The sequence below is a fragment of the Micropterus salmoides genome, unplaced genomic scaffold (genome assembly GCF_014851395.1).
Source record: "Micropterus salmoides isolate LMB-PRFRI ecotype aquatic unplaced genomic scaffold, ASM1485139v1 Ms_hic_scaffold_4, whole genome shotgun sequence".
Classification (NCBI taxonomy): domain Eukaryota; kingdom Metazoa; phylum Chordata; class Actinopteri; order Centrarchiformes; family Centrarchidae; genus Micropterus; species Micropterus salmoides.
Window position 1 is genome coordinate 27782065 of NW_024043372.1, and position 12770 is coordinate 27794834.

Below are 12770 nucleotides of genomic sequence, written 5' to 3' on the forward strand. Positions count from 1 at the left end.
TACAGTGGCTGAAATAATCAAGTCCCAGTTTAAGCTATAAGATATAATACTGTCAACCTGACAACCTGTTACCTGTTTAATTTACACTTGTAATCAGACTTTGAACTTATGCTGTAAAGAGAGTGTGAACTCAGGGCCCACATCTTGCTCCATAAATCTCCTCAGCCAATGATAAATTCATATTTAATGACCACGGCTATCGTCTGGGAAGGAGGAGCATTCTTTCATTATTGCCTCTTTCCCTTGCTGCTTGGTCGAGATAATTGATTTCTCTGTGGTAACAAGGTATCGACCACGCATGGTAGCCGGCTAAGACGGCGGTTCGATTCAAAGGAGGGGTGGACAGGGAGCAGAGGGGAGGAAAAATAGAGGGAACGAGGGATGATGCCAAAGAAGAGATAGAGTGAGAGACCAAGAGCACTGAAAGCCAACAAGGCAGACAATTATTTGCAGTTAAAAAGCTCACTGGCTTTAGGTGGGTGTAGATTGGACAATGACTCTCGTCTTGTTTATCAGGGCTTTTAATAAGCCTAGTGCAGAACATAGTTTGGTATTTCAGCATTGTATGTTTAATTCACCAAATGGAAAGCATATTGATCACACAGCCTGTCACATAATTCACTGAAAACAGAGTCAGAAACAAATCTGGATGGCCACTTTTCAAGCACATGCTTAGCCTGCTAAGGAAGCACTACAGCAGCCCTGGTCCTCATGTTTATGAATTTGCAGCGTTACACTTTCGTGTTGTCTAAACCTGACAAACTGCTCCTGCGTGACGCCTAGCCTAATCCAGCCAGTATATATTCCAAACGAGTGAGAAGGTTCCACAACAACCACAAAGCAAGCAAGTTGAAATGCCCCCCAGCAAGTGACAAAACATGTAAAACACTGTCTTTCATATGACAACTGCACATGCACAAGACATGCAGCAACCATTTGTCTAGTGGCTAATATGGCTTTTTACCTTAAACCTACGTATTGATTAGATATATGATCAGACGGGTGGATTTGACTGCCAGTTATTGAGTTAACATCTCTGAGGTGCTGACTTTATTGGTCCTGACCTCAAGCAAGCAACGCTGCAGACACTATGCTGCACAGCCAGAGCTTGACACGCACTGACTGTATTTCCAATCAGTCAATAACAGCGATAACACAAACATTATGAATTAAACAATGTATTGATCTTGTTCAGCTTCCAGAGATGGTAATAGTTTGGTTGGTTCCTTTGGCATCACTGCCTGCAGTTCACTCCATAAATAGAGGAATTAAATAGTTCCGTTGTTGTTGTTGTGTGTTTACCAGCTTACATTGTAATTTATTTAAGAGCTCTTAATTGGACTAGTTACTCATTTGGCCCTTGTTGGTCCCACAGCAGAGTGGAGCTCTATCACTGCACACTGGGGCGTGCTGGAATATGGAGCTACAGAGACACACTGTACACAGCCAGCTGTTTGATGTCTGCAGCCGCCGAGCGTATGCTGCACCGTACAGCATAAATAAACACACAATCCCCCAATGAGAGGACAGATCGACACACAGGAGACCTTATTTCAGGCTAATGAACTATTAATGTTGATTTGAAATTCAAACATTTTTGGAGGGTCTTCTCTGCAGTTATTCGTGGCTTTTTGTGTGTGTGTGAAAAAGAAGGGAAGTGAGAACAAACTCATTTGGAGGGACTCTGTGCACCATATTTTCATTTCTCCCCCAAACAGCTGGGCTTCCATCTCAAAGGGCCTCGCGTGTTTTGCCGAAGCGCTGTGTTGAATGAGGCCATATAAAATGTATGTCAATGGGTTCAGCCTGGCTTAGCGCTCTCCACAGCAACTGTTAATGGAATAACTATAAGATGTATAAATGATCCCTGCTTTAATTCATAATAATGTTGGACCTCATCGCCTGCCCACTCAGCCCGATAGATTATGGAAATAGCTGTAATGACTATTGGAACAATGAGCCAAATTGCATTATCATTCAGTGCCATGTCGGCTTTGGAATAACTAGTGCTGTGCTTTTGCTCTTTTGCTAAAGATCTTGAATAACAATGGCCGGCATTCAATTTACACCAAGGAAATGAAGATGCAGTATTAAACATGAATGAAAGTTTTAGGCTTTGTGAATTAGGCATTAACAAAATACCCAGTTAATAGGGCAACACTAATCAGACTCCACGTGTGAGAGGGTTTTCTTTGTTTTGTTTTTTTAAAGGTTGAATTGCTGGAAACAAAACCCGCACATATGCCTCACATGCTCTGGGGTCAGCAGGGTTCCTTGCCCCACATGCATGAACAACAGGCAGCAAGACAAAAGAGCCAGTCTTTTGATGTTTTATTTTTCCGCTCCACCATGGACTTTTGTGTGATCTTATTTGAGCTTAGACAAAGAAATTAGCGTCAACATTCAGTGCACAAAATCTTTGGTGAAAGGAACTACATCAGTTAGACAACATTTCATTAGAGAAACAGAATCATGATGGAATAAAAGCACAAGAATGTATAAAACCTAATGTAGCATTTCTCTGGAGATAAATGGTACGCACAATATGGCTGGATTTGGTTTTAATTAGTAAATACTGTCAATTAGTTTTTGTCATCTTTAACATTTCTCCTCTAAATAACTAATACCTGAACGAACCACTAATGTAGTCATCACACTAAAATCTGGAGCTGCTAAAAGGTGACAATGGGAGAAGAAAAGAGGAAATGTACTCCGAGGAAGTGTCAATTCTTCTGCATTACTAATGTCACTGTACAAGAAAGCTACTGTAGATACAAATACAGCAAGTTTGCATGCATATCAGTTTACACATTCATAAATTAAACAAGCTCCAGATTTGTTTTGTGATGACACACAGATGTCCCAGATCTCTGGCTTGTGAGAGGAATAAAATACTGATTTAACTGTCCTAGGTAACAGGAATAACTAACAGTATTTCCAATGATCTGTTGATTTATCAAGGTAATGAGTGTATGTCAGTCATGCTGACTGGTTGTGTGCAGAATATACAGTAGGTCATCTTCATTGGTTAAGGCTTGCATATCAAATGTGGCGCAACAGCAGCCTCTAGTGGTGTGTACTCAGATTGTTACATAGATACAGTGCAAATGCAACATTTTTCCCCATTCAGTGTACACTGCAGCGTTGTTAAAGTATATAATTTGTCATGATTGGTATACGTCACACCACATAATCAACATTAATATAAAACAAAAGTGTTAAATCATGAAAACAATTAAGATGTCAGTTTTAGGACAACGACGAGGCAACCAAACCCAAAAGAGAACGAGACACTGGCCAGTAACAACAATAATACTACAGCTTTGTAGTTCACGTGTGCTCCAGCACCCCTGGCGCTGTGGTTACAACCACAGGTTCAAAGATGAGCAAACACCAGTGAATGCATAACTTTTGGACATCAAAATGTTAAACACAAAGTAGAACATAGTGATCCTTGAATTGGTATCAAATGGTTGCTTGGTCATTAGAGTAACTTTGGTATTTTTCAACTTGGACCCTTTTTTCCTCATGTTTTTGTGTCTATGTGACAAGTTAGTAAAAAAAAATTTGCAGTCTGCAGCAGTGAAAGAGGCCTGCAATGTAATTCTTCCAGGCAATTGCGCCCACTGAAGTGCGTAATTTTGCCTCTGACAGACTCAGATCCTTTTGTTTATGCTGTTCAAAGCCACCAGACCTCTCTGGTCTACCGCTGCCTCGAATGGTTAGCTTGTTTGTGTGATTGTGCGACTTTTGGTGTTTTTAACCCTTTAAAACAACAAAGTCACAATAACACAAACAAAGTAACTGATCGAGGCAGCAGCAATAATATATTATTTTCTTCATTAGTCACATAGACACGAAAACATTGGGAAATAGAGTCCAGACTGAATAATACAGTAGTTACCTTTCAAAACCTCAAACTTCTTACAATCACATAGATGTCAGTACAGTTTTAGTAAATGATAAATCATTAGAAATTAAAAGACATAAAAATAAACACTCATGTGCGAGAATCTTTTCAAAGAAAAAATCTGGTTAGAAAGTCTTGCCTAAAATACTTAATAATGAAACTGACATAACGTAATAAAACTGTTACATGCTAACATTGCACATAGTTTTCCCACATGATTATGTGAATATATATTCTATTATTGCAGTAAGAAACCCACAAGTACAATATGGGTGAACTTTTTTCTCCTTTGCCATTACTTTAGCTGTGGAGAAGCAAAGAAGTTGCCCTGGCGGTTGGAGGCAGATGTTGCTTTGCTCTTGCTCCCAAATCTAAAAGGTGGGATAGGGGGTTAGGGGGGTAGACAGAATTTTAGAAAAGTTTAGTAAGAATTATTTTGGCAAAAGCAATAGGTGGAACAAGAATGTTTAGAGGTAAAAAAACAGGAATTCATAACTTAATTTGCTTCATTTGATTGTTGATATTTTGACAAGAGCTTGGATTTTTTGAGTTCATTAAGCTTAAAATATCTCTGGAGCATTTCCCCCCAGAGTTAACAAGTGTGGGATCCTTTTACATTAAACCGAACCTGTGATATCTTAGCGTCAAGCTGTTTACACTGACAGTGGTATATGACATGCCTTTGTGGAAAAGGCCTACTGTGACTAAAATTACCATTACAATTTCCATTACATTCCACTGCATTATATCCACACATGCATCTAGATCAGTGTCCACGCAGCAATGCTTTCTAAAGCAATCCCTTTAGAAAGGAAAACATTTTTTGAGAATTAAAAACCATTATAATGTAATTTTACGTAAAGTTTTCTTTCCCTGTCATACAAGTACTTAGCATAGTTTTTACTGTCCACATAAAAAAATTAATAAAATAACTAGATGGTAATTAACAAGACAATTTGTTCTGGCTAACTGAGCTGCAATGATTAATCGATTAGTTGTCAAGCACTAAATTAATTAAACTATTAATTTTAAAGTCAAAATTTCTAGTGAATATAGAATGTGAATATTTTGTGATTTCTTTTCTCTGTGACAGGAAAGTGAATATCTTTGAGTTGTAGACAAAACAAGACATCTGTGGACGTCATCTATGGCTTTGGGAAACACTTATCAACCTTTATCACAATTTTCCAACATTTTATAGACCAAAAAACTAATCAATTAATCATGAAAATTATCGACAGTGAAAACAATCGGAAATTGCAGCCCTAATGAATAAGGTCTTTAGCCTGGATCAGGCTCGGCCATGTTGGAAGAATGTGGCCCTGCTTTTTCTCTGGTTTTTATTAAACTGTGTGAGAGTGTGACTGAGCTTACATGGTGGTACTAGAGAGGGTGTGCATCATGCGCTGGGACAGCGAGCTGGAGGATGGTGTTTTGGCCATCATCTGGTGCTCTGGAGTGGTCACTGGTCCCAGTATGCTCACTACAGATTAAAGATCAATATATCACCAGTTTAAATGAAAAAAGCTGCTTTTAATCTCTTATTGGTCATATTATGTGTACCATTTACACAACAGATATTAAAAATTAAATAGAACCCGTCGTCTTATTCACATGCTATTAATTTGGAAACTTATATTCTAATAATCACCATCAATCACGGACGTACCTTTGTGGTCTGGAGTATCAGCGTGGTGAGCATTGTCCGTGCCTGTATTAAGTGGATAAGCAAACTGGCCCCAGTAGTTTGCTGGAATACTGAGCAAGCGCTCTATAACCTGGAAAGATATTAAATTAATCCAGTATTTGTAGTTATAACAATTCTAAAAAGGACAGAAACAATGATCTTGATAAAAAAATAAAAAATGTGTGCTACTTTATAAACACTGGACTGTGGCTGCAGATGTAATGAATCATTAGAGCAGTCATTCACTTTACCCGTGGTTGTCTGTTTGTGTCATGCAGGATGGTCATAGGGTCTGGGTCAGGAGTAGCATGACCCACAAGAGTAGGGCCGAACACCCTGGCCAGATTGTTCACATCCATTTTGGTATCCACACTCTGAGAGACCCTGTTAAAAGAGAGGGATGGAACATTTCATCTTAACTACAATGAGAGCTGATCTGTACTGCAGAGATGTAGGTTACAACATACTTACTCACTCTTGTCTCAAATCTTACACAATTTGGACTTACACCAGTCCTGTCTAATAGGTGGACGGCAATGGGAGTAGATGGGAGTGACAACAGAATCAAACAAACAAAGGGCTGCTGAAATGTAAGGAAAATTACTTCTGCAGATGGATCATCAGGCAGGCCAGAGTGTCTCGGTTGGGTTGAGGCAGCTCACTGATGGTCTGATACAACAAGGCGAGGCTGTTGCCATCATCCTGGATTTCTGCAAAAAACAAACAAAAAAAACATTAACATCAGTTATTCAATATTCATGTAGGTGCCTGTGTTCTTTACCTCCTGGAGCTCTTTAATTCACTCAATTTTAATACTCGTGTAAGACACTTTAGATACAGCAATCACTGGTAAACCATCTCTCACCAGCTGCTTCCATGAAGGCTTTGTTGAGGTGGAAGGTGAGCAGTGGCTCTGGAAGCTTTCTGAGGAAGTCTTTGAGGACACCTGTAATGACGTTGATGTCTTCGACTTTGTTGAGCGGAGGCAGAGTCTTTCCTCTAATCAGCTTCTCCTTCAGGTCTTTCACCGCCCGCTCGTTGCCAGAGACTCTGTATAGGCCAACCTGGGCCAAGGGAAAGATAAAAGAAAGCAGCTTTCATTGTCTGACCGCTTGTGATACCGTACTGCTGAATGAGATAACTAATTAGAGAGAAATGATCTACTGTAATCGCTCAAGGGAAATGATCAGAGCATAACGTGAAGGTGACAAGCAAACAAGGACTTTAATGACGTCTGTCTCACCTCGTGTAGGCCTCTGTGTTCAATCTCCTTAATGCAGTAGATAACCAAAGCTGGGATCTTTGGAGAGGTGACTGGAGCAAAGTCAGCCAGGGTGGTCTGCACAGAAATTACAGCAATTTATATATAGGTAACGTGAAAGTAGTAAAAAAGAAATAATGAAAGGTAATGAAGATTATGAAGTGGAAACATGCTGTGAAGCAATGGGAAAAATTTACCAATGTGTTCTTGATGGGAGTGCTAACGGCTACAGGATTACAGGGCAGGGGACAGCAGTCACGACACTCTGGGTGGGCCACAACTCTGCAATCCTGGCAGCGAAGGTACATCTTGCCAAACTTTGTTTTCTTTCCACATGGTACACAGAACTCAGACTTGATCACCTGAGTGACAGAGGGAACACAAGGTGAGTAGATACTTCAAGTGGCAGCACGTCAACACGGTGAACCGGCTTGTAGTGTTGGTGCATGCAGACATACAGTCCAAATCTGAAACACTTAACTTTCACAACAAAGTACACAGCCTTACTGTTTTGGGGATGAACTGGTGCTTCTTTCCTCCTCTGTTAGCTCTCGGGGTTCGGAGTTTGGCTGAGAAATCTGAGACTGGTGTGCTGGGAGGCTCACTGGCAGCCTCAGATTGGTCAGTAGTGGTTGTATCACCCCATGCTGGAGCAACTGTAGAAGTAATAACATGTTGGTAAAATCCCAGAACCAGTTAAGCAAAAGGACTTATTTCAAACACACATCGGGTTTACAGTGTTATTAATGTTGTTTTCTGCTGTATGGTCACCTAAAGAGGATCAAAAAACAAAATTCTCACCACTCTTTCTGCTGCGTGTCCAGTAAGGCACCGTTTCAATGGTGGAGATGGCCTCCACAGTACCACCATTCACAGGAACCGTGATGGTGGTTTTGGCCACTATAGACTCATTCATCTGATTCATACAAGAAAAAAAAACACATTTTATTTTATTTTCAACAAAACTGATTTTTAAAATAATACTGAGGTTTACTTTCTCTGGACAGCCATTTTAGCTGTCTGCTATTTTAATAAAAAGACATAATCACCCATCGCTGTTTTACAGACACAGACTGTTTTTCCAAATTTCCAAAGTGTTATATAGTGCATTCAGCTGTGAGCATTACCCTATCTGACGTGCATCCAGTGGAGCGAGGTTTCTTCACTGTCTGTGGAGGAACCTCAGAGAGTTTTCTGGAGGAACGCTGTGGATTTAAAATGTACAGTAACTTTGAAAAACGCTGTTTCTCATGGTTTGGCTGCTGAAAACTGTACAACAAATAGCAGGACAAAGTTGTGCTGATGTACAGAAACACATGACTCAAACCACTAACTGCCTTTACACCAAACCTGAAACAAATGATCAATCAATCCATCAATCATTAGTGCATGCAAGGAGGCAGCCATTTCAAATTTGAGTAAATACATGACTCACTCGTTTCTGGCGTTTCCGTAGTCTCACTGTCTTCATTGCAGAGGAATCCCAGTCCTACAGGAACGGTGGAGCGACAGGCCATAGCACTTAATAAATTTAACTTAATGAATACTGTTATACACTAAATGATTTTATTATTACACTATTTATTACACTAACTGATCCTCAACCAGCAAATATTTTGAGTGTGACGGTCCATGATATTAAAACCTGACGATATTTTTCGTTGAGTTGAAGCCATGTCTCACGATATCAGCATGATGGAGTGTGAGGGTGAAATTAGCATAGAAGACGTCCTTTGCATGCCACTTTGAAATAATTTCTGTGGCAGTATTTGGGGTACCCGGTGGAAACAATAAATGTCAAAAAGTGACAGACAAGACATGAACAATAAGAAAGCTACGATTCAAAATGCACCACATTTTCCCATTTATTTTGCCTTTTTTTTTTTTACACCATTGCATAAATTAAATAGTCAAAATGTGCTTTTTACACAGGATTTGAAGAGACTATGGTGCCGTCCGAGGCCCAAGAGGGTCCGGTTAAGTAAATTACATGTGTCCATTTACTTTTAATGGACACATGTAATGTGTTGTATACTTTCTGTGAATATAATCCAATTAATCTTATTTCCATACTATATAGACACCTTATTTTGAAAACCGGACGTTGTCATGTGTATCCTCACGCTAACTTCATCAAGTATGATCCAATATGATAAATGTTGTATGTGGTTCTCGTATTGCGCAAGTCGCTAACCTGCCAGGCAGCTTGCTCAGCTTCGTTTCAGTTACCATAAAGGCTTGAATGTGTGTGCACTCCAAATGTAGGTGAGACTATCTTAATCGCCTTCTCACAAACGAGTGACAGAAACACTCAAAGCGGGTCAGACCGTTTGTTGCCTTTTCTAAGAAGCCAGCCACAGATGGAGAGGGTATGCTAGGAGACAATTCAGCAGAACAGTGTCTGTAAACGCCGATTTTTGTCATTGAAGATTTCTTTTAAAAATTGTGTTAAAATAGTGTCTCTACTCATTCTCGTGAACCAAATATCATGTATCGTCTCTGAAGCTAAGCGTATTGTCACACTTCTAGCAAATGTACAGAAAAACTTTTAAGAGAATGGATCAATATACCAGAGAGTCATCCGTTTGGTCATAGCTGATGTCTGACATCAAAGAAGCGGATTCATTGATGGTATTTAACCTGTAAAATAGATTAAAGTCAGCACAGTCTGAAGTACTTCCAATTTCCATGGCTAGTTGTCTCTCTCTCTCTCTATATCATATCTATATCCTCATATCTATCTATATATCTATCTCTCTAGATATCTCTCTCTATCCATCTAGATATATATCTATATAGATATCTCTCTATCTCTCGATATCTATATATCGATAGATATCTATCGAGATATCTATAGATATATAGATATCTCTCTCTCTCTCTCTCTAGATATCTCTCTCTCTCTCTAGATATCTCTCTCTCTCTATCTAGATATCTCTCTCTATCCATCTAGATATCTCTCTCTATCCATCTAGATATATATCTATATCTATATAGATATCTCTCTCTCTCTATCTAGATATCTCTCTCTATCCATCTAGATATATATCTATATCTATATAGATATCTCTCTCTCTCTCTATCTAGATATCTCTCTCGATCTATCGAGAGAGAGAGATTATATATATATAAAATGGTAGACATCTAGCTGTTTCAGAATGAGACAAGGAGCATCTGACCTTCGACTAGAGTTGAGGTTGCCTTTAACAGCCTGTGCTGCCTGGGAGTGGGCACTGAGGAAGGCCAGGGCAGAGCGCTGCTCCTCACTCAGGAGGACACTGCCACCGTTATTCTCTGATATCAGCAGCTCCCGGATCAGCTGTAGCTGACGCTCCTGTTAGAAAAGGCAAATGCAGAAAAATGCATTGTTTAGTGATAACAAATAGCTTTTATTCCTTCTAATCTCCTCTGTATCCCATAAACAAGCACCATGCAGCTATACATGATTTATAAATAGTGTTGCACCAACCAGCTTCTCATAGACTGCCTCAGCCTTCTGCCGCCGGCGGATCTCCACATCCACCTGGTTGCGAGCATGCTTTAGTTTGACCTCCAGGGCTCCCCTCTCAGTCTCTGCTTTAGCCAGCACCTCTTTACAGGAAATCAACTCTTCACCTGCCCGCAGCCACTTCTTACGGCACTCCTCAAAGTTCAATGCCATCTGGAGGAACTCTGAATAAGACAACGGAGGAGGCGAGATTGTTATGTTACTGCTGTGCACAACATACTACTTTCTGATGTGGAGAATTAGGTGTCCAAATTTCCACTGGTTTTCAGTGGCAATAATGCAAATTACCTTAGCACAGAGCACAAAAAGGCAGAGTGCCCTGCTGTAAAGTGAGTAACAGTTCTTTCCTCAGTTAAAATGGAAATGAAGTGCATTATATGGACTATTGACATGGAAATGTTTCCTACAGCCTTAACCCCAATAGTTTCAACCCCCATTTGTGTCATGGTCAGCACCATCAGTTTCTAGAGCATGTATGTAAGTTACAGACAGTGGCTAATAACACCATCTAACACATTTTGGGATGGAAATGAACCCAAGATTACTGCTTTTAACGTTACCACCATGCCACAGCAGACCGGTTTACCTACAGTAAGGCTACACAAGTAGCACTGATAGGCTCCTAAAGAGGTGACAAATACCAAAAGTAAGTGTGTAAATTACTTACGTGGTTCAATGCCCTCATTCAGATCGTCCACCTGGGCTGTCAGACTCTGGAACTGGTTGTACAGGTTTACCACAGACGACTCCATTGTGTCTAACTGCAGCTGGGTTAGCTAAAGTTGACATCAACTTAGTTAGATTAGTAGGGAGAAATGGGTGAGTTGGATAACATGCTGGTTAATGTTATTTTTTATTTTGTTGACGTTTTATATTTTGTTTGCACTGAGTTCGAAATATATTCACAGATTTGAACTTCCGTTGATCAATAACTCATAAACGACACAACATTGCTTTTCTACGTAGTAAGGTAAACAACGGGCTACAATTTTCACTAAACAAGCCAAACTTATATAACGTTATGTTCCTTTTGTTCAAGCGTTAGCAATGATTGTCTCCACTGTATTCAAAACGTCTCGCTAGCCACGCATATAGTTAGGCTACGCCACGTTACTGCGCCTGTGAGGAAGCTATCGGTATGCTAACATTCACGTTAGCAAGGTTGTGTAGACCTGACTCTGCTAACTAGCTAACTTACCTGTAGTTATGCTGGTGAAAAGTGAACAACTTAACAATTACCTGTGCAAATTTCCCTGTGATAGTGCGGCTGACATGAAATGTAACCACGTCCAGAGTTAAAAACAGATGTTATATTGTTTATTCCCACAGCAGCAACAACGGAGCCACACCTGTCTGATAAAGTTTGCACATTCTTCTTCAAAGTTCAAAATCAGCGCCGGTTTTCTTCTTCGTCAGCTGGCAGCTAGTGCTGAAGCGCTGTACCGCCCCCACACACACAGAGTTGTAACTGCACGGGATTGTGGCGAAGCAGGTATATTTTTTTTATAGATATATAGAGTTTATATGTCACAAACACACCGTTCTTTTAAATTTGTCCAATAACTTTGTTTAACATTTGCAAAGTATTGTATTAATCTCATTATTTTATCTATTCACGAACTGCATTCTTTTTCAAATTAAATGTGGATTTGGTTAACATATTCATTTCTAACTTTTTTTCTATACGAATCTCTCTTTCGGTTGTCCAAATCATTATCAATTAATACACTGCTATATAACTATTTAGGTCCTCCATACATTAGAGAAGGACATGAGGGACAAACATAATTATAGTGACACTTACAGTGACCTAGTGTACTCTGGTTCAAAATCTATATCAAATTGGGCTGGGTCTGTAGTTTTAAGAATCTGTGGAGGTTTTTAAAATTAGATTTGTGCTTGAGTTCACTTTCTTTCAAATATCTGCTTCTAACTTATTAACTGTACCCAGTAGTCCCATTAGTATTTTATATCGAATCCTTTTTTTGCGCAATAAATCAAAACGGTGGGAAAAAAGAGAAAGAAAAAATGCTGAATGAGTCCACTATCTGTGCCTCCTGCTCTCCTTACTGTGTATCAAATTATGAAAACAGTATGGTGAAATTATGTGTGAAATCATAAAATCCTCTGAAAAACAGGACTGTGTCCTGTTGCCATGGGCCTGGCACATGGGATGCACAGAACAGCATCATTAATCAGCCACGGATGGCATATCTGGGTGCAGCAGCAGCTCTCCTGTGCAACATTTAATGAGGGTAGCGTGCACACACACACGCACACGCACACACACACACACACACACACACACACACACACAAAATCAGTTGCAAACAATTCACATGTATTTATGTGTCCATAACACATAAGACATTTTAAACAACTCCGCAATAGACTGTAACTGATT

General features: G+C 39.7%; 1 protein-coding gene across 1 annotated transcript; it reads right to left on the reverse strand.

Annotated features, from left to right (window-relative positions):
* Window positions 1-2314: 2314 nt before the first annotated feature.
* On the reverse strand, window positions 2315-11755 carry LOC119886643 (rac GTPase-activating protein 1-like). The gene is made up of 17 exons (XM_038697523.1): window positions 11606-11755; window positions 11034-11142; window positions 10328-10530; window positions 10038-10192; window positions 9429-9498; window positions 8294-8347; window positions 7986-8063; window positions 7660-7774; window positions 7366-7514; window positions 7056-7220; window positions 6841-6936; window positions 6463-6661; window positions 6202-6307; window positions 5849-5981; window positions 5580-5688; window positions 5285-5393; window positions 2315-4281 (listed from the first exon to the last, which is right to left on the reverse strand). The coding sequence occupies exons 2-17, from the start codon at window positions 11116-11118 to the stop codon at window positions 4206-4208; spliced, it is 1902 nt and encodes a 633-aa protein (XP_038553451.1). The 5' UTR covers window positions 11119-11142; window positions 11606-11755; the 3' UTR covers window positions 2315-4205.
* Between the last annotated feature and the right edge of the window lie 1015 nt (window positions 11756-12770).

What these genes read in the sequence shown, in the direction of transcription:
- LOC119886643 (XM_038697523.1), bottom strand. Translation starts at nt 11,118, where the DNA reads ATGGAGTCGTCTGTGGTAAACCTGTACAACCAGTTCCAGAGTCTGACA. An exon ending in CTCCCATCAAGAACACATTG is followed by an intron (nt 6,937 to 7,055) that starts GTAAATTTTTCC and finishes ATTTCTGTGCAG; the next exon opens with ACCACCCTGGCTGACTTTGC. An exon ending in ACCCTCTCTAGTACCACCAT is followed by an intron (nt 4,282 to 5,284) that starts GTAAGCTCAGTC and finishes CCCACCTTTTAG; the next exon opens with ATTTGGGAGCAAGAGCAAAG.